Source organism: Epinephelus moara, chromosome 11 (assembly GCF_006386435.1).
Source record: "Epinephelus moara isolate mb chromosome 11, YSFRI_EMoa_1.0, whole genome shotgun sequence".
Classification (NCBI taxonomy): domain Eukaryota; kingdom Metazoa; phylum Chordata; class Actinopteri; order Perciformes; family Serranidae; genus Epinephelus; species Epinephelus moara.
The window spans coordinates 32,645,572-32,667,183 of NC_065516.1; the positions used below are offsets into that span (position 1 = coordinate 32,645,572).

Consider the following 21,612-nt stretch of genomic DNA (forward strand, 5'->3'; position numbering starts at 1 on the left):
TGCTTCATTGGCATCCTCCCATGACCCTCTACCACTGTGCCAAATTTCACATGGATTGACCAAGTCAGTGAGGAGAAAAACATGGAACACACACACACACACAGAGTTTTCATCATTATATAGTAAGATATAAGCCGGCCCAGCTCAACTTCAGTGCTGGAGATGAGGTGACAAAATTCATATTCCTTGTTTCATGCTAAAATGCTTTCTAAAGTTCAGCCAAGGTTAATTTCTGGTTTCAACAGTTGAAGTTGTCCAAATCAAATGTGTATTTTCCAGAGTTTGAATGTTTGTTAGTCTCTGTAAGTCAATGAGCAGAGTGATGATGAGCAAGATCATGACTTCCTTCCTGTTTTGAATGTTGTAGCTCATCAGGCTTTGTGTTTACAGAGTGCACTCTCACAGATTAAAGTCTATGAATCATGTTCATATGACACTCACAAGTGTTTCCTGTAATGCCAAAAGGCTAATGCGTCCGTATAATCTAATTAAAGTGTGTCAGTTTGACCTGATGATTAAAACTTAATTTGCATAGCACCTTCATTTCATCTAAGAGTAAAAATAAATCATAAATAGTGAACTAGAATAATAGGAAATATGTTTAAATGAAAATATAATCACAGTTTAAAGAGTTGTGTTTGACTGATATATAAGAGGGAGTACAGAAATAGCAAGTTTATTCCACAGTTTGGGAGCTACAACTCCAGATGAATTATACCATCAACTGTGTGAGCTTTCACTGTCTCCTCTTTTCTCTATACTATTTCCTTGCCCTTCTCCACTTACAGTATTCTTATCAAACACATCACCCAAGGGTGTCAAGCTTAATATATTTCCTCTCAGATGGAGAAGACAGTCGGCCAGAAATATGTCAGGTCATATCAGTGTATTGAGTGCTCGTGGTGTGTCCCAATACTCTCTGTTAACGTATATGTTATTCTCTCCCGTTTCCTCCTTCCTCACGCTTTCAAATCCTCCCTCCCGTCTCACCCTCTCCCTCGCCCTGTCTTTCACCTCCAGCCCTGATGTACGCCAGTATCTTCGGAAACGTGTCAGCCATCATCCAGCGGCTGTACTCGGGGACGGCCCGCTACCACACCCAGATGCTCAGAGTCAGGGAGTTCATCCGCTTCCACCAGATCCCCAACCCGCTCAGGCAGAGGCTGGAGGAGTACTTCCAGCACGCCTGGTCCTACACCAACGGCATCGACATGAATGCTGTGAGTACCTGTCCTCGTGCACCCAGTGTGTCAATGTTAGTGAGTGTTGGGCATGAATACACACATGTACACAGAGGAGGTTAGAGGAGTGTTTTGAGCCTGCGTTGTACGTTAATAGGATGATGTGAAGACTTTGTCTCAGCATGCATGGTCCGACACCATCAGAGAAAATAGGAGTGATGTGAGTATCATAAATGATTTGCACACACTCACACACACACAGAGCCAAACGTGTGCAAATAGACACGTTAAAGTATTTGCAGCATGCATGGAGCTACAGCAGTTTGTTCACATGCATGAAGGCTTGTGTGTTTGAAACACACAAACCCACAGCGAGGTGAGTCACACCTGTCGATGGACACAAATGCACACAGATTGATCAAGGGCTTTAAACATGCTCGATGCATACAGTCGACCTCAACCTGACCTCTGTGAGTCACAGTGTGTAGAAAGGTCCTTCTCACACACACACACACACACACGCAGGAACAGCCACGGTCACATCCTCTGTTTCTCTGCACTGTTACTTGGGCTTTGACTCAGATATAAGCAACCGCAGCTCCACACACACACGCAGCTATAATCATAAACATGCCACACACTTGACATCCGCTTAGGCAAGCATTTAATGCAGCGCATGAGTCAGTGGATGTCGTCTTTACTATCTTTACAGCCACAATGTTTCACTGCGTTGTAAGTTTCCTTCTCTCAGCTCAGAAAGTACACTTTACTAAAAATATCCGTGCTCATAACTTCAGGATGCCGTTCCAGCATCCAAATTCTTTTAAAAACTACCCCTCGGAGCATAATCAGTGTCTCATTGTTGTCTGCGAAGCCTCACAGAAGCGTAGAGGAACTCTGTTTGCGAGCAGAGTCCCAACGCAAACACAATATTCCATTGACGAAACCCTGTTTCATTTCAGTGTAATGAGTGAGCCATTGAAGTAGAGAAGAAACAAATTGGACAAGCATCCATGGGAACGTGTTTTCCGGTGTCGGCCCCCTCGTCTTCCTTCATTACTTTGCTCTCTTAAAGGCCCAATGAAGTAGAGAATGTTTACTGTAATGAGCATTATGATTGTGTGGAGTAGATCTTGTCTGCCTGTCTCCACAACGGATTCAATCAGCTGCGACCTCCTTCATTCAGGAAGACAGAGAGAATAATAATGTGGCTGTGATGGGGAACTGTACGCGACAGGAGTGTTGTGATGAGAGCAGGCGGAAAGAGAAAGAAATGTCTCTTTTGCACGTGGTGAGCAAGACACTGACTCTGCTCTGAGGCTGCTCTCGTACAGCTGTAAAAGGAGCGAGTGTTCAAGTGGGATTGATACTCCTGCTTCAAATTGACGCCACACCTTCAACGTAACCTACGCTGTAGCCTATCGTGCAACTCCCCAGAACTGTAACTACACGTTGTGGTGATGCAAACCGCAACAGCTTTGGTTGGTTGGCTTGGAAATAGCGCATTTCTTCCTACGCATTTCCAGCTGCTCCTTCTCTTTTGGTAAACATGGACCAGATGGAGGAGGGGTTGATTGAAGAAGTCCAAAAAGATGTACATTTGCACGATTCTTTATCAGTTGACGACACCGACTCCTGTGTGCTCACGGCGAGATAGGAGAGGGAGAGACATAAAACATTCAGGACGCCACAGTTTATTCCACACTACTGAAGCTGCTCCTCACCGGTATTATCGTGAACAAGATGATATGGCACACCCCTACTTCAAACTCCTGGAGAGAAATTTTCAGTAACATCGGTGTGGACGTGGCTAAATGTACGAAGAAGTTTGAAATGTGAGAATGTTTCGGCAGGATTGCAGGATGTTTGACCTCAGCTGGCACTGCCATCTGTCTAGTCCTTCCCCCTACTCTTAGAATGCCGAAATTGATGATAAAATCCAGCTTGTTTAGGGAACTTCCTCAAGTGCACTGTTTGCCTTTCTCCAGGGAGGTGATTTCCTTCTCTAAATGCTGCCTCTGCTCGTGGCAGATAATGACCTTTTCAGCATTTTCATTGTCCTCTACCAAAAGGCTCAGTGCATGAGCTGAGGGCATATTGAGCAGACGCATCTGGTCTTTCAGTGACTTTCCCATGTCCTGATTTATCTTAGACCAGTTAGCGAGTCCACCCTTTGCTTTTCTCATCTGTAAAAGGAGTTTCTTTAATTCCACCATCCAAGATACGACTCTTTTTAAGCCATTCCATGATGAGTTATACTTAATGAGCTTGTTAGAGTTTGTTTCCTGTCATACTAACAGTGACTTCTTTTCGCACTTGAGGGTCTTGTTGAAATCTTCTCGAAATCCTGTCCAGATTTTTTCCAGAGACTCTGGACTTTAGAGCCATCTTTTAGAGCGCAAGAAGAATTCAGTGCTCAGTCCTCGTGATGCATCGTCAGCTGGGTTGTGTTTGGAGCCTACAAACCTCCGCTGATTCACTTCTGGTTATGGATCAATCCTGCTGGCTGCAAAAGCGTGGAACCTCCTGGTCTTATTTCGAAGATTTTTCAGCACAGACTGGCTGTCAGCCCAGAAAGTGGATTCCTGGTGCTCTACTTGGAGCTCTCTCTCTATCACAAATACAACATGTACCTCCTCCATGTCATTTACATGACAAAAGATAACTTGCAGTACCATGGTCTTGTTTGCATCAAAATTCTTAGGTTTTACCTACCTGTCAATTTCAAATTTGGATTTGAAGCTCTACAATGAAGTAAGATTAAATATTCATACATATGCCCATGGTTGTCTGGTGGGAGTGGCTTAGGACAGAAAGAGTGGCAGGATGAGCATGTATTTTTAACTTCTGCCCCTTTTTTCCCCAGATTCCTGCCTACCCCGGCTTTAATGTGCAGTATAGTAGGTTGTTTGGCCTGACAGCTCTGACAGGTCATTCTTCTTTTACAGTTTCTACTCAAGTGTCCTGCTCTCAGACATCCAACGCATAATCCATTTTCTCTGAGAAACTCAATTTCATTCTCATGTGATTGTGAATTTACCTTCTGGCGCTCGGCTAAAGGATGTTTGCCGGCACGAAAGGGATATGAGGTGTCATGAGCACTGGAGGACATTTTGCCTTTAACAGGTGATTTCTCTCGTTTGGACTTTCAGGCTTGCTGTCAGAGCTGCTTCCCTTGGTTTTGATTCAGCACTAGTCTTGGTCTTTTAAGTCTTCTCACTGGCAGCAGGATCATGACTGTCACTGAAGAGTGACTCTTGGATTTTTTTAGCTTGCAATTCAGTAAATGCTACAAGGTCATGTAATCCTCCTCTTCTTGGGCTTTGCTCCAGAATATCACAAGCCGCTGTCCACCACCTCTGGCTCAGTTTATAAGGTAGCTCTGACACAGCAGGCCTTATGTCAGAGGGCAAGTCAAGCTCCTCCATGTCCTGCTGATCTCTCTCTGCATTACAGCAGCTTTTCAGAGAAAGTGCAGAACAGGGCAGAGCCTTTTAATCTTCTGCCTTTAAACTGTTCCAGTTAAGGGCTTTTAAAATATAGGCATTAGCAATCTTCATTTCATCTCCAAAAGGCACTTTTAGCAGTGTCCTCGCATCAGCAAAGCCCAAATTTGAGTCCATATGAAGACAGCTTCTGATCAGTTCTCTGCAGCGTCTAGAGGTATGTCGTTCCAGGTAATATATCCTGGTAGCTACTGGGTTTCTCCTAAATGCCATTGGTTTGTAAATCACTAGTGCGATCACGATACAATATTATATCAATTCCTTGGACAACAATATGATATTTGAAGATATTACAAAGTCTGGTGGTGCTGGTTAGCACTGTCGCCTCACAGCAAGAATCCAGGGTCTCTGGTTCAAACGAGTTTGCATGTTCTCCCCGTGTCAGCGTGGGTTTCCTCCAGGTGCTCCAGCTTCCTCCCACAGTCCAAAGACATGCAGGTTAATTGGTGACTCTAAATTGTCAGTAGGTGTGAATGTGAGTGTGAATGGTTGTCTGTCTCTATGTGTCAGCCCTGTGATAGTCTGGTGACCTGCCCAGTAGTGATGGCCAAATGAAGCCTCATGAAGCATTTTCTTTATTTTCTAAACCCACTAGATGGCGCTTTTTGTCCAACAAAAGGTTGAAAGCACACTGAATTGCCATTCTTTGAGCCTCTCTCTTTAAACCATGAGCGCNTGTCTGTCTCTATGTGTCAGCCCTGTGATAGTCTGGGGACCTGCCCAGTAGTGATGGCCAAATGAAGCCTCATGAAGCATTTTCTTTATTTTCTGAGCCCACTAGATGGCGCTTTTTGTCCAACAAAAGGTTGAAAGCTTCACTGAATTGCCATTCTTTGAGCCTCTCTCTTTAAACCATGAGCGCCATCTAGTGGGCTCAGAAAATAAAGAAAATGCTTCATGAGGCTTCATTTGGCCATCACTACTGTCCAGGGTGTACCCTGCCTCTCACCCAATGTCAGCTGGGATAGGCTCCCACATAAATAGCCTTTTCCTAATTGTCTTACTCTTGACTACTTGCCATCTACCTGCTGCTGTTTGTTGGCGACACAGAATTTCAAAATAAAGGCGTAACCTTAAGATGACAGTATGGATCAATGTTTTCACTTTGCATCAATGATATTGGATCATTGATCATTAAATTCATGTATCGATTCAGACTGATGGATCATTACACCACTACAATGCCATGCTGAAATGCCTTTAGAATTATTTGATAGTTTGGAGGTTTGCCATCAAAAAACTGGACAGTGATGTCTGTCTGTGTTGAAGGACCAATAAATCAGCAATATCATTTTGTCTCTGCATTACAGTTATGAAATTGTTATTATTGTTTGTCACTGTAATTCCAGCTCTTGCTGCTGTTTGGTAAGTGCTTTGGGTTGTATTATGGATTTGTTCTAGTGGCCTCAGTTGTTCTTTAACAAGCCTTTGGAGTGGTGTTTTGGCAATGGCTCCAAGCTCAGCAAACTCAATTGAAGATGGTTCTGAATTTAGGACACATTAGGTTTTCCTTAGAGATAATCATCCATGCCACCACACTGTTTGTGGTTGAAACAGTGGTGGGTTTAACCGGACGTTTTCCAGGATTTTCAATTTTTGGCATCAGACTCAGCCAGGCTCATTTCCAGTTCCATTTGTTTGTAGTTTGTAATTGAGACTTCTCTATTTCCAATGCATGCTTTGCTTTTAAACCTTCTGCACCGGCTTGAAGAGAAGCTTTCTCTGGGTGTACATTATCTCGGGCTGAGGCATCCTCGCTTGGATCTCTGTCACGTCTTTGGGACATTCCTGAGCAGTGTTTTAAAGTGTGGCATGGCACATTGTCCTGTTGGGGGGGACACTGCCATCAGAGAGTGCCGTTGCCATGAGGGGGTGTACTTGGTCTGTAGTGTTGTTTGGGTGGGCGGTGCGTGTTAAGTGGGATCCACATGAATGCCAGGACCCAAGGTTTTCTGGCAGAACATTGCTATGGAACAAAATGATTGATGTTTTTCACTTAACTTGTCAGTAGATGTAATGTTGTGGCTGATCTGTGTATACATATATTTTAAACCTACGCTTTTAGCTACACCCACACTGGGCACTTATACAGTTTAATGTCAGATACACAGTCACCTGTGTGTGTTTGGCTGCAGCTGTAGAGTGGAGTGGTTTAAGTGTCCCAGAGGCTGTGAAAGCAAAAAGGCACAAAAGCCCATAAAAACATCACTTTCCACACTAAACAGAAGCTTTGCTCAGCAGAAAAGCTTCAGGAAAGACCACAATAATATATCATGACAGCAAACATTTATATAAACAATAACAGTGGAGCCTGAAAGTCAGCAGTTCAGCATCTGCTAAATGCACCGGTAAAGTGGAGCCGGAAGAACACCTGATGTACCCCGCCTCTAGATATCTGACTTCAGCACATTTTTGGGTTGTGCCTGGCACCCCACAAATCCACGAAATGGTTATTTACAGAGAGCAGGCTATTATTCACATCCACAAAAGGGAAGTCGCAGTTGTGTTGTGAGGCTATACAGAGTTTGTTGTATTTGTTTCCATGCATCTGTGTGTTTGACTGTCTTCGAATCACACCTTGAAACATTTCAAAACGCGAATTAGGTTTGATACCAATTAATTAAACAGAAGCTACAAAAATGCAAGTCTACAAGATGGTTTTAAGATTTAGTTTGAAGCTGTCTACTGAATCAGAGAGTCTGACGTCCTCTGGAAGGAGGACACAGAGTGCAGCATACTTTTGAGTTCTACTCTGGTGGACATTCAGTAGACCAGAGATGGAGGATCTCAGGGATCTGGAGGGAATGTATTTGACCAACATATCAGATAAATAGTCGGGAGACAGTCCAACACATTCTCACTCTGACCTCGTCACATGTCGAGGTTTAGTCATGGACTTTCCACTAGTGATGGCCAAATGAAGCCTCATGAAGCATTTCCTTTATTTTATGAGCCCACTAGATGGCGCTCATGGTTTAAAGAGAGAGGCTCAAAGAATGGCAATTCAGTGTGCTTTCAACCTTTTGTTGAACAAAAAGCGCCATCTAGTGGACTCATAAAATAAAGAAAATGCTTCATGAGGCTTCATTTGGCCATCACTACTTTCCACATCCACATACAACGTGCAAGGTTGTTGACGTTCTGGGACATTGTGTCAAGTTCGGCCTGTTAAGGCCCATTTATGCTCCCTTTACGTATGAAAATGTATACGTCCGTTTCAAACGATGTTACCGTCACTGCCCACATACTTCCATGCGCCCTTTACGTTGGCATGGATGTTAACCAATATATCCACCAGGAGGCAGCCCAGCGTCAAAAGTTTATGACAACAACAAACTCAAAAACAAACATGGCGACTGTGGAGGAGATATTGATAATGTACCTCTTGCATAAAAGACAAAAACAGAGGCAGCGTTGTAGGAGGCGGTGGTCGGTGAGGCCGTTAAATACATCGCGACTGGAGGACGGAGAATTCTTTTCTCTAGTACTGCCGATGAGTTCTTCGTGTCTCACTAGAGCTACGTATCGGGTAGTGACAGCAACACTGCCCCCACGGTTCCCGGTGGTACTGCTCTGTTTGGCCCGTATCCGTAAGCTTTATGGAAACGTGCAGAAATACGGACGAAATGAACGCGGAGCACGGACAGAAGGCTCCGTCCGTATCCATATTTAACGTTGAGCATAAATGGGCCTTTACATGCATTGTCATCTTTCAAGATGTTTTCACAGGAAATTTACTGTTTACGTAAGTCTCTTTCAAAATAAACTGCCAATTGACGTTTTTCTTCCTTCAACAACAAACACGTGGTTGGGTTTAGCAAAAAGAACAGGGTTTGGCTTTAGAATCTTACAGGATGCAAACACCGCTCTCTCGGGTGAAGGTCGATGTTTGTTGGACCCATCCACCACCCCTCTCGCCTGCCCCACTCGCACTTTGGCCACCTTAACTTTCGTCCTTGTCCTGCGGTGTTTCCCCCTGAGGCCGCCTGGCCCCGTTAAACGGGCCTTTTTCCGTTTTTTCTGACGTCTTAAGTGGCTGCCCAAGTGCCGGATTTCGATGACTTCAGAGTGAGACTGGGCTTGCCAGTCTGTTATAAGATTTAAAATGAATTCTCAAATGACGAGCCTTTAAAACCGGAGTAATGTGTTCTTGATGTTTTGTCTTGGTGAGTAGGCGTGCTGCTGCATTTTGGATCATGTGCACTTTGTTTGTGAGTAGGCGTGCTGCTGCATTTTGGATCATGTGCACTTTGTTTAAAGACTCTTTGAGAGGCCTGAGAACAAGGCGATACAGTAGTCAAGTCTGCTGGAGATAAAAGCATGAACAACTTTTTCTGTCTTCTTTAGATAAGAGGGGTTGCACACGAGCAGTGTTTCTAAGATGAAAAAATGCACTTTTGGTGATGTTCCTCATTAGGGGTTCAAAACACAGGTCACACTCAAAGATAACACCAAGGTTCTTTCCTTCATGCTTTTTGTTTAGAGCCAGCTTCTGTAAATGACGATTAAATCCACCAAAAGGTGGACGACTACTGGAGTACAAAAGTCTAGAGACAAATGTCGAAATCGAGATGGACATTGGCCTGTAGAAAGATGAAAACGGAGCCCAGTCAAGGCTGAAATGAAGAAAATAGCTTAAATGGATGAAAAGGAGAGAAATGGAGAGGAAGAAACATGATGTTGGTGTTTTAGGCACAGCTCTGTTCTGTGCACTCAGCCAGAGAGTTACAAGCTCATAGCCTGCTGCTTAAAAGAGCTCGGGCTTCCCTTGCTCGCAGTGAACTCATTAAAATTGCACCAATTCTTCATATTAATTACACTCTACGGGCCTGCTGCCTCTGTTCTGGTAGGCCTTATGAAATACAGAAATAATTTTGCAATGAAGCTCTAAAACATCACTGCATAGGTCCTTTAAAGGGGAAGAATCCCTGATGCCCGTCTCCAACTCTGGGGTTAAAAACATAAAGGATTAAATGAAAACTGTGACATCTTGTGATAAATGTGTCGGCACTTTAGTTTTGTTGTGTTCATTTGTGGAATGGTGCAATAACAGTAAAAGGCTAATGCCCTATGAATGTTCAAAAGTGGGGACGGCAACAGTAAAAACCGTGAAGACACCTTTTATCATTCCTTTTAAAGAGCCCATAATCTGTGGCATTTATTTGACTTAAGCTTTGTGCTCTGGACTTACTGCATCAATCAATCGCTGCTTAAAGCATATATCAATACTGATGAACCTTTCACTATCAATTCATCTGCTTTCTTTATCCCACCTCTTGTCCTTCCTTCTTCTCCCCCTCCGTCTCCTTTCACCTCTCCTTGTCTTTTGTCTTTCTGCCATCTCGTCCACCCCACGTATCTGTTACTTTTTCTCACCTTCTGTCCTCCCCACCTCTCTGTCTCTTATTCCTTCCTTGTCCTCATCTCCTCCCCTCCCTTTGCCTTCTTGCCCCCTCGCTCCCTCTCCACAGGTGCTGAAAGGTTTCCCAGAGTGTCTCCAGGCGGATATCTGCCTCCATCTGAACCGGACGCTGCTGCAGAACTGTAAGGCTTTTAAAGGCTCCACCAAGGGCTGCCTCAGGGCGTTGGCCATGAAGTTCAAGACCACCCACGCACCCCCGGGTGACACGCTGGTCCATGCCGGGGACGTCCTCACAGCCCTCTACTTCATATCCAGGGGATCCATAGAGATACTGAGGGGAGACGTGGTGGTAGCCATCTTGGGTACAAAAACATTTCTTTAAATATACGAAGCTTTCAGTGTATGTTTTGCTGATTACACACACCACATACTGAAGCCCCTGTTTCTTTGATTACTTTATGTTATTAGAAACTAAACTGGAATCAAGAACATGACATCTGAAAATGTTACTCTAAGTTCTCCACTGGTCCACAGCCTCTTGCATCAAGCTAGACGTTGTAAAAGTAGCAGACCTCTTTCTTGCCCAGTCACATTTTTCTTTTTAGTTCATGCTTAAGTGTCTCTTCCAAGATGTCTCTCTGGGTATCGACTGTGTGCAGGCTCAGGTCATGCTGCCTCTCAACAACTAAAACCTATGCATTAGCTGGTAGCGCCATCTGCTGATGAGCATGGAGTGTTACTCCCAATAGTACAGTGAAGATTCAAGATAGCATAACCAAAGACATGCTCAGGGTGTACCTTGTCTTTCGGCCATTGTGAGCTGGGTTTGGATCCATCTCCAAAAACAGGAAAACACTTTACAACTGTATTAATTTATAACATAGTTCTGTCATGTAAAGAGCAGTTGTGTAAAGTTGTGTGCAGATATATACATGTGTGCTTGTGTGGATTCACATGAAGCTTCAAATCCATCCACCAGTGGTCATCAGCATGTTGAAAACAGTTAACTATTCACTATAAATAATCATGTATGACAATGATTATTAACCTCTAAATGTCCTGCCCGAGAAGGCACTGAACATAGTATTTAAAAAAGATGGGGAAGAGATCTGAGGTTGTATTCATGAGTTTACTAGGGCAAAGAGTTGCTCCTAGTGACAAAATACTAAGAACGTTTGTAAAGTGATCATACGAAGAATTTCCCATCACAAATAAGAATAGATCCTTGTAAAGATAAAAGTTGTTCACAAAGCATCTGAGCCCTTAAAAAGGCGTTGGAGGTAAAAGGATGTGAGTAGTACCCTAACCCTAACCCTTAGGTAAAAGTTTCTGTTCTGTCCTTGTTCAGAGTTGTTCTGAGATTTTTCCTAAATCACTTTAAAGCTACGACTCCCTGCTAGAAATTTTAAGTTTAAGTTAGGAGCTCTCTGAGAGTGTTTTCAAAATGTTGTGAATACGGCCTCTGGTAGTCAGAGAAGAATTAAAGAACCTTTAGGCTGGGTTGCACCAATGAGGATTAATTTAATCTAAGATTAGCTCAAATCAGAGTTTAGTAAAATTAGATTTAAAATGAGTAAACCCAGAAAGTTAAAATTAAGTAGAGCTCTGCACCATTAATAAGTCATTCTCGGTTAAGTAAAGCCAAGTTAAGGGCAGAGGGTGTTTACTGTTGAAACAGCTGCTTTTTCCATAATAATAAATTGTTTCTAGCTAGTTAAAAAGTTGCTATCTTAACAGTTCTCGTGATGGCTCGGCAGAGAGGCTTATATTTTTCCTCCTTTGAGAAATAATTGTTAAATTAATGGAACAATATTGCGTTTTATTAAGGCCAAACATTTCCCCATTCACCCCTGGAAATATCATGTAGCATAAAACCTCAGGGCGACCAGGAGTTGGAGCGTCCATGGTACACCTCATTCCTGTCACTGCCATGTTTGATTGGCCAAATTTTCCTGTTTAACTCCAAAACAGTTTCATTCGTGAGCCGGTGTCTTGACAAATCAAGAGGGTTGAGTCTGTCTCTCAGCTTTCTTTGAGGAACTAGAGTAAAACTAAAATGAGATTTAAAGAGAGGTTTAAATTTAAACATTTTTGAATTTAAGTTTGGCGCAACAGAATTTAAACTTAAACCATAATTATATTCTATATCTGGCTGATATTCCATATAAGGTGGTATTTAAAAGGTCTTTAAAAAAGCCTTAAATTTAACTTGGTTTCATCTGTAGACATCCTGTTATAGCGTTAGGTGGGAAATGTGTGTGTATCCCCAATGAGATCGACCACAAGCATCTCTTACCACCGTCTAATATGTCGCATTTCATTTACTTCCTGTCATTCAATGTTTGGAGAATATTTCTCCAACCTCTTTGTCTCTGCTGTTTTCTCCTCTGATGCACTTTTTTGTTCGGCCTTAGGAGTTCTCTTAGGGGCTAAGATGCTCTGTGAATAACTTCTGTCTTTACAAGGACCTTGTCTTAACTTTAAGGGGAAATTCTACGCAAAAGTCACAATTTTAAGAGTTTTCTTAGAGCTTCCTCACCAGGAGCAACTCTTTGTACTAGGAAGTTTTGTGTAAACGGCCCCTGTCTTTCATCCATAAAGGCTTTCTTTGTTTTCACCACTCCCAGGGAAGAACGATATCTTCGGCGAGCCTATTAATCTGTATTCTCGACCGGGTAAATCCAATGCTGATGTGAGGGCTCTAACCTACTGCGACCTCCATAAAATCTTCAGAGAAGATGTTCTGGAGGTGCTGGACATGTATCCTGAGTTTGCAGACCACTTCTGGAACAACCTGGAAATCACCTTCAACCTCCGAGATGTGAGTTTACGAACTCTTCAAAGACGCTCTGAACACATTTAAATGATTATCAAGACAAATTTTGACGTTTAACTTTTGGAAAGACTTTCAGATTATTATTATTGTTGCTTGTATTTCAAATAGCATCCCCACAATGTATCTTTAATAAAGGCTGTTTAATGGTGGTCACCATTTCAGACCAACATGATCCCAGGCTCGCCAAGCAGTGATGACTCCAACTGTGGGGGATTCAACAAATTACGCAGACGCAAGCTCTCATTCCGAAGACGAACAGAAAAAGGTGACCCTTCCTTTATAGCTCATCTTTCACGTCAATAATTTGTTTCACTGTCACATAAAAAAAAATTGTCTGACTGTCTGAATGGTTACCGAACTACAACTTCAGTACATTTCATTTCATAATGAAGTTTGTCTGGCAATCCTCTCCTAGTAGTCGTCTTTGAAAACTTGACCAATCTCGTTCTTGATTATCTTTCCCGGCACACCTCTGTCCAGATGATGCAGATGCTGGAGAAATTAAAAAGTCCCACAAGTCTGTGCGACGGAGACAGAGGGAAGCAGCCAACAACCAAAAACAGGAGGAGGCATCTAAGCGGCAGTGGCAGGCACATCGAAGCTCGGTGTCTTCACACTCCAGTGGTGATGAGGTATACCTTCAGTTTGCATCATGTCTAATCCTAAAATGTTTAGTGTGCTTCTTGGTTTGTGCAGTGGCGCCACCAAGGGGGCACATGGGGTGTCCATGGCCCCCTTGCCCCCCCCGGCAAAAATAATTGGAGGCCAACATTACAGTCTTTAAGAGGCTCATTTGCGCTCATTGTTTAAGCTAGCATGAATGTAGTGGTAGCTTGTGAAACTAGACAACTCAAGGCATCCCTTGGTGGTTGGATAGTTTGTCAGGAAGGGGGCTAAATAACAGCCCAAAGTTAGGTTAAATTTTGGCAAGGAACTATTGGTACGATACGTAACATATTAAAACAGGACTGGTGTGAAACAAAACGTGTTGAGGAGAATTGATTTGCCTCCAGTTAAGCCCCGCCCCCCCAAAAATGTCATACTGTTCACTAACAGTAAAAGGGTCTATACACATCAGATAATTAGTAATTTCAACTGTATAATAAGAATCCAAAGTATATCAGTATGCATGTACTTCTTCAGCTAGGCTACATAGAAAATTTCTGGGGGCGCCACTGGTTTTTGGTTGCCAGTATTATACACCATGGTACAATAAAAACTTTGTTCTACGCCTCTTACAGGGGGAGGAGTCAATAGTGACCAGACTCGCCCCACCTCCGGCAATGCTGGAGAACCCGCTGGCTCAGGCTGTGCCCAGGAATTTTAATGAGAACACAGAAGGCGATGGAGATCCCAAAACTGGGAACACGTGCAACGCCCTGTCAGGTAAAATACAACAGAATACAATCCCCATATCTTCAAGATTTGTACAGTAAGGTCTTCACAAACACACACTCACTCTCCTTCTCCCACAGGTGCATTCTCAGGTGTGTCTCACATCTTTAATTTCTGGGGGGAGAGTCGGGGGGGTGGGCAGTACCAGGAAGTTCCCAGCTGCAGCCTGGCCTCCCCGCCACCACTCAACACGCCGCTGCACAGCCTGAGCCGACAGCAGCGCAACCAGCTGGACACACGCCTGGACCTGCTGCAGAAACAGCTCAACAGGTGCGACTGGTTAAAAGTCTGAGTTCGTCTCTGTGTGTGTTGGTCTGACTGTTGCTGCTCTCTGTGTGTCAAACACTTGTTGAGGGAAGACAATATTGAAGTCCACGCTAAAACCCTGCAGTCATCTGACAGTGTGAGAACATGTCCTTTTTCACCACAGCACAAATAGAGTTTTTCCGACCCGGTGGCCTTCAGCTGGATGAGGCTCCTTTGTCAGGTCTTGTTGAGATCACAGGCTGTGTCTTTGTGCTGACTTATAGCTGTGAGGCTGGTTGTGTCTCCAGCTGAATGTTCAGTGTCATAATGCATGATTGACTGGATGCCTCTGCTGGATAGGATGTGTCAGCACTCTGAACGTGTGTGTGTGAGGAATTTAGGATGGCGAGAGATGGGAGAGAACTCCTCCACCACGTGCTGAAAATATCCGCACATATGATAAAGTCTCTTCAGAAAGTTGAACGGAGCCGTAGACATCAGCAGAATGAGTCCTAATTAGCTGTATGGGAGCCTCAGATAGGGCCCAGCAGGTTTGATGGTGAAACTTCCACCTCCTGTATGTGTATAGCACACATTATGTATTCCCACAGTGTGACTACAAACTAAGATGCCAATTTACTAATAAGATACAGTGAAACTTCAGACTCCTGTGAACGTAACAGAGTAACAGCGGGATGGCAAATGCAGGGTAAGCAGAAGTTTTGAAAAGTATAATAATTAGAATTCGAAAGTTTATGCGAGAAGTGGAGGGGAGACAGAATATTATAATAATATGTTCTCACAGATGATACTTGCAGCTTTGATTGCTCATTAGACACTAACTTCACTGTTGAGATCTGTTAGGCATCAATTACATTTTACAGGTCGGCTTCCTGGCTCAGCTTTGATCTGCTGTACTTACCATAGTTTCTCTCATGCAGTTTTTCTTTGCATACCAGCCATTTATGTTCCCGAATCTTAGTGATTAACTCGGCTAGTCCTTTGGTACTGTAACTGATATTAATGATGACAAAAGGAAGATAAAAAAGCACAAATTTCCTTTAAATTTGGAGCACTAAATGTCCTAGATAACATCTGCAGTTTAATGTCTTTCATGAAATAAGTGGAATATATTAAGGATCATAATTACAGAGTATAAATGTCTCCTCCTTGTAGTCGTTAACAGTTGATTGTCTACTACATACTGTGTGCAGGTTGGAGAGTCGCATGTCAACGGACATCGGAGCAATCATGCAGCTGCTGCAGAGACAGATGGCCCTGGTTCCTCCTGCCTACAGCGCTGTCTCATCACCACCTCAGGTAATAACACACACAGACACACAAGGGGTGTGTACGTACAAGCCTGATGGTTGTTGTCACATGGGCCAAACAAGCATCTGTCTTTCGGAAGACTAAAGGGGGATTTGTACTTGTGCAGTAGACCCTAAGTTTAGTTGATTCAAAACACACATTAAACACACATTAAACATGGCTTAATAGAGACAGTTTCAAACACAAGTACATAAATCAGCTTCACTATAACTCGCAGCATTCACAGACAAACACTTGCCTTTATCTGGACACATTTTCCCCACAAATACAACATGCTAACGTTATTAGCACAAGCCTATGGCATTTTACATTGTATAAATTAGCCTAGCGACGAGTGGAGATTTCCTCTGCTCATATGAAGCCAGGATAAATCACACACAAGACTTAAAATGCTATTTTTGTGGAGGCTTTATTGTCTTCACAATTTATTGTTTCTTATCTGTGAAATTAAAGAAAATATAAGCTTTGTTTCCACTGAGGGAAATGGTTTCAGCTTACAAACATAGACAGGAGGTCTGTGTCAATTAATAAACAGGAGGCTACACTTCCTTCCCTTGCAGGTCTCACCTTACCCTGGTCCCGGCCCAGGTCCAGGTCCAGGAGAGAGACTGGTCCAGCCTGTTACGCCTCTGGAGACAGACCCCTTGGGCTCCTTATCACAGGTGAAACACAAGTATTGATAAAATTGTTGCTTTGCAATTTCACTTTGGCGTCCTGCTAGGCATTGACACATTTGAATGGATCTCAGTATTGCAAGCAACTGGAATAGTTTGCAGCATATCGTGCTCTGCTTATATAATGGTTAATTATACAACAATCATCCATCCATTTATATCAGCTTATGCTGGGCTGGGGCGCTGGGGCAGCAGACTGAGCAAAGCAGTCTAGACATCCCTCTCCCCAGCAACACTTTTCAGCTCCTCCTGGGGGACCCCAAGGCATTCCCAGGCCAGATGAGATATGTAATCCCTCCAGCATGTTCTGGGTCTGCCATAGGGCCTCCTACCAGCTGGACGTGCCTGAAACACCTCTAACGGGAGGCGCCCAGGAGGATCTTGATAAGATGCCCGAACCACCTCAGGAGCAGCGGCTCTACTCCGAGCACATAAAAACAACTTGGTTTTGGTTAGAGGAAGATCATTTGTTGATTTGAAATACCTGCTTTTGGTGGCACAATCCCGGCTGGAAACATAGAGATGTCTCTGTAAAAAACAATTGGTGGCTAAAAAGCTGCAGGAAAGCAGGGATGACTCACTAAGAAACAACTGGCTTCATTGTTTTTCGGTCTTGAACAGTGTTCTGCAGCTTGGCAGCTCCCAACAACAAAGTCAGCTGATATACTATGTCACTAGAATCATTGATATGATTAGTATGAAATTGGAAATGTAACATATCTGTGGTTTGAAGAAATCTACAAAGCCAACATTTCGTCTGGGCTGAAAATACAATACACAGAGGTCAACCCTCATAAAAGAAATGTAACTCTGTAACAAGAAGAAGAGTAGTAGCTGCCAGTCCCACTGACCTCTCAGTTTCTCTCCCTGCAGATCTTGGATTCCCAGGACTTTGAGGAGTTCCCGGCCAAGCCTTTCGACTCCCTGCAGCCCCAGGACTCCCCACTGATCCACACCAGCCAGAGCCAGCTCGCTCCCTCCGGACTGGACAGCCTGGGGCAGCATCTGGAGTTGGAGCTGGGACTGGGCACTGGGGCTGGAGTCATTTCAGGGCCAGCTGTAGGTTCAGGTGTAGGGATAGATTTAGGGAGTGGGGCAGCAGTGGGGTCAAGCTTAGGAGCAGGGTTAGACTTTGGTTCAGGGGTATGTTTAGGGTCTGGGGTTGGACCAGCCGTGGGAACAGAGGTACCTTCCCTGGATCTAGAAACCCAAAGGAGGCTGTCCCTACAAGAACCACAGACACCTCTGGACTCACGGACACCACAGAGACACAGCTCTGACCCGGGGGGGAGCTAAGGAAGAGGTGAAGGGGGAGGAAAGGGGGATGGAGGGAGGGACACAGAGAAAGAACGACAGCGATGTTTTACCCCTTCTGTTTCCACTGTTCCTCATGGCACTTTGGAGATCAAGAGGCACCTACTGTACCTACCACAAAAACTTTTTAGGGCACCCAGCTACTGTATCTTCACCGCTGAAATTTCACCTCTGACCTCTTCAGAAAGGACACCTGGATCAGAGAGAGTGAAGCCAGGCAGGCGGGGGGGTCAAAGAAAGGATCGAGGCCTCTCTCTGTCTCTCTTCCACAAGTCCCCCCTCTCTTCTTATAAAACATCAGGAGCTTTCTGAACTCCACAATGGTACAACCTTTAACCAAAACCACAAACAGAGCAGAGAGGAGCTCTGCCACTTAATGAACACAGTCCAGCCAGGTCGACCCAGACTGATCCGGTCTGGACCTCTCAGTCGTCTGCCGAAGGTTGACGTGTCGCACACATAACTGACTGCTATCCTGTAGAAGAATCCCTTTACTGCTGTGTCCAGTGTTGGATGACTGACGAGAACGAGACAACAACGGACAGAATAATGACGAAACAAGTAGCCATTTACGTCTTGCACTGAAAATCCTATTGATATAATGATTATTCTATTCTATATGTCCGTGGCGCTTCCGATAAACTCACAAACTGGTTGGTAAATTGTAGTGTTAGCTGGCCTAACAGGAAACCTGCTGTCCCGTTCTGTCATTGGTTCCTTCCCCCCTGATGTCCTGCCCCAAGAGGCGGAGCTAACGCTTCCCCCTTCCCAAGAGCACACTGGATTGGCTGGTTTGCACCTCAGGGGTGGGAACTGGAGGGTTAAAAGCCATGAATTTTCTCGATGAACATATCAGCTGCCCTATCATAAGCATTGTACAGATTTGCTAGTGAGTGAAGAACACATGGCATGCTTGGGCAGCGTCACAAACAGGTAAACTGGCAAACTTACAAGTTTACCACGAGAACAGCGCACCAAAAACAGCTCACTATAAACAACGACACAAGCAGGAAACCCCAGTTTACTAATTCCATGAGCTATGAGTTGTGACCTTGTAGAGAAACAGAGACGCTACGATGATATGCGACATGACACTGGCCTGCTTTTATTTCTAAAAATCAAAGCACACACATAAAGGAAAAAAAGGTTGAGTGATTCTAGTTTATCATAGTTGAATTTGCTACCTCAGATTTCATCGATCCTTACTTTTGTTTTTTCACCTGAGCAAGCGCCCAGAATGCTTTCACACGCTTGTACATACAAGTTCGTCACATGATCCATAAATATACAAGTTTGCCAGTTTACAATGACCAGCCGAATGCGCCATTATTCTATGTACAGTACAATATGCAAACACTGGCAAGAAGAGATGAGTGAGTGTGCTTTAATCTTATTACGTGTGTGTGAAAAGTTCAGGTCTAAACCTTTATACGTGTTTAATGTTTGTCCTCGTTTGCAGAGCATGGCGTATAGTGCGTTTGCTTTCACACACTGTAGAGGGTCACTGGATTGTAATGTTTAGGACAAATATGTTTTCTTTGCCCCAAACTGATTTTAGCAGCTTTTTCAAATTATGAATTATGATGAAGTGTTTTTTGAATCTAGACAGCACAAATAAAACCCTTTATAATGTAGGTTTTGAAATACTTAGGAGGTCATCCAAGAATTTTCAATACTACAGCAGGAGACACTGTATTTAAGCACCACTGTTTTAGGGACTACGTCGTGTTAACTTAAGCCCATTACCTCCCATTTTGAAGTTCTCATAAACATCTGATCCTTGTCATGTCACGTTAGCAGGCCATCAACACAGTAACGCAGATTCTCCGAGGTATAGAGATGCACAGATGCTGAGAACTTCACCACACTTTACTTAAGCCCCGTTTCCACCCAGCAGTACGGTTCAGTTCAGTTCGGTACGAATTTTTTCTGTTTCCACTGTGAAAAGTTGTGGATGGTACCAATGGAACCGTTCCGTACCGTCCCCATTTTTGGTCCCCCCTCTAGTGATGGCCAAATGAAGCCTCATGAAGCATTTTTTTTTATTTTCTGAGCAGCTCAAAGAATGGTAATAAAGTGAAGCCTTCAACCTTTTGTTGAACAAAAAGCACCATCTAGTGGGCTCATAAAATGAAGAAAATGCTTTATGATGCTTCATTTGGCCATCACTACCCCCCTCTGTTGGGGTACCTAGCACACAGATCTGGTACTAGTGCTGGCCAGAGCAGTGAGTGACAACAGCCCCACCCACATCTAAGAGTACTGTTTGTGATGGAAACATTAAACGAACCCCGGGTCTAGGTACCATGTCTGAAAGGTTACTCGTGGTTCCAAAGGTACCATACCAAAAGTGTTTGGTGGAAACGGGGTGAGATAGATTGCAAGATAAGAGATGCTTCGTATGTACAGATAGAGCAAACTGGCAAAAACAAACATGCATTAATCAGTCTGCCACTGAAGCAAACACAGCCTCATTCAGTCCCTTTGATTTAGGATTGATTCATTTGGCCATTTATCACACTGCACTGTTGAGGTTCATCAAACGTACCACTGCTCAGGTTTCATTTGGCTCAGTGCAGTGGCATTGTACTGCTCTGCTGTGTGACACACTGTAGACTGACCTGACAAATAACACCATTTTAGGAGACCAAGGGAGGGTAATGTGTCGAGGTGATCTTGGATCTGTGAACTGAAAACATCTTTGGTCCAGGCCTCCATCTTTCATCCTCCTACATAATACTGTATCACTTCAGAGGAAGACTGTATCTCACCAGCCGTCGGATAAGTCTGGCATGTCAAGAAAATGACAACTAACTGATGAATGATATGATTTCCTGTGTTTATAAATGGTGTTGTGACTTCAGTCATGGAGGCTCAGTGAGCAGGTTGAAGAAAAAAATTATAGTATCAAAGAGAAAGGCGATTTATTGCATATGAAGAATTTCTGTATATGGAAAAAAAAAGCCCTGGAACTACGTTTAGATCAAATTATTGGATAGAAAATTCTAACAAATAGGGTTGGAAAAGTGAATGTCTACCACATGCAAATTTGAGAGATATGTACACCTCTCCTTTTAAATCTCACTATGAAGTATAAATGGAATGAATGGCAATGTAACTTCCCCCAGGATTAATGATAAGGTGATGGTGATGATGGAAATAACCATGGTGTAGTAAGGGCGGAGTCTGGAGTTAACCAGATATCTCAGGGCAGGCAGACGTGTATGAAATAATATGAGCAGGCACAATGATACTCCCTTAAATTAAGAATTTTAAGAAAAACTTAAGTATTTTTCAACCTAAGTGACCTAACCTCTAAGTGAGTAATGGGAATAAAAACCTTTTGACATTGGTGTAGTATTGAGAGAGAGAACAGGCTGCAATATAATCACTCGGGGCAATAAGACACCGTCAGTGTATGTCCACTAAAAGGGCTCGTTTTGCCACTGACAGGCTCAGATTGTTATTGACCCTTTTATTGTTAGTGAACAGTGTGACGTTTTCTGGTGGGCGGGGCTTAGCTGGAGGCAAAACAATTCTCCACAGACATTAGCTAGCACTAGCTAGCGAGTTCTGTTGGCTTGTTTTAGACAATGGAGGAAGATGATGCGAGTCGTGCATTCGGAAATACTCATTATGAGTGTCGGAGCGCACTCTGACACAAACTGGACCGTTTGTAAATTTGGAGCACTGTCTTTGTTTTCGTTGACAGGCAGTGGCGGCTGATAGGTGATAAAATTTACATTCTGAGCCATGACTCCTTTTA

At 43.6% G+C, this 21,612-nt stretch overlaps 1 protein-coding gene across 1 annotated transcript in view; it reads left to right on the plus strand.

Annotated features, from left to right (window-relative positions):
* Positions 1 to 17,828, plus strand: part of kcnh2b (potassium voltage-gated channel, subfamily H (eag-related), member 2b) — a 378,008-nt gene extending 360,180 nt beyond the window's left edge. Inside the window, exons 13-22 of the mRNA XM_050057165.1 lie at positions 1,021 to 1,220; positions 10,159 to 10,411; positions 12,677 to 12,870; positions 13,048 to 13,150; positions 13,366 to 13,517; positions 14,127 to 14,271; positions 14,361 to 14,550; positions 15,741 to 15,846; positions 16,419 to 16,520; positions 17,406 to 17,828. Of these exons, the coding sequence (XP_049913122.1) occupies positions 1,021 to 1,220; positions 10,159 to 10,411; positions 12,677 to 12,870; positions 13,048 to 13,150; positions 13,366 to 13,517; positions 14,127 to 14,271; positions 14,361 to 14,550; positions 15,741 to 15,846; positions 16,419 to 16,520; positions 17,406 to 17,828 (1,868 nt within the window). The remainder of the gene's footprint in view (positions 1 to 1,020; positions 1,221 to 10,158; positions 10,412 to 12,676; positions 12,871 to 13,047; positions 13,151 to 13,365; positions 13,518 to 14,126; positions 14,272 to 14,360; positions 14,551 to 15,740; positions 15,847 to 16,418; positions 16,521 to 17,405) is intronic.
* Positions 17,829 to 21,612: the final 3,784 nt, after the last annotated feature.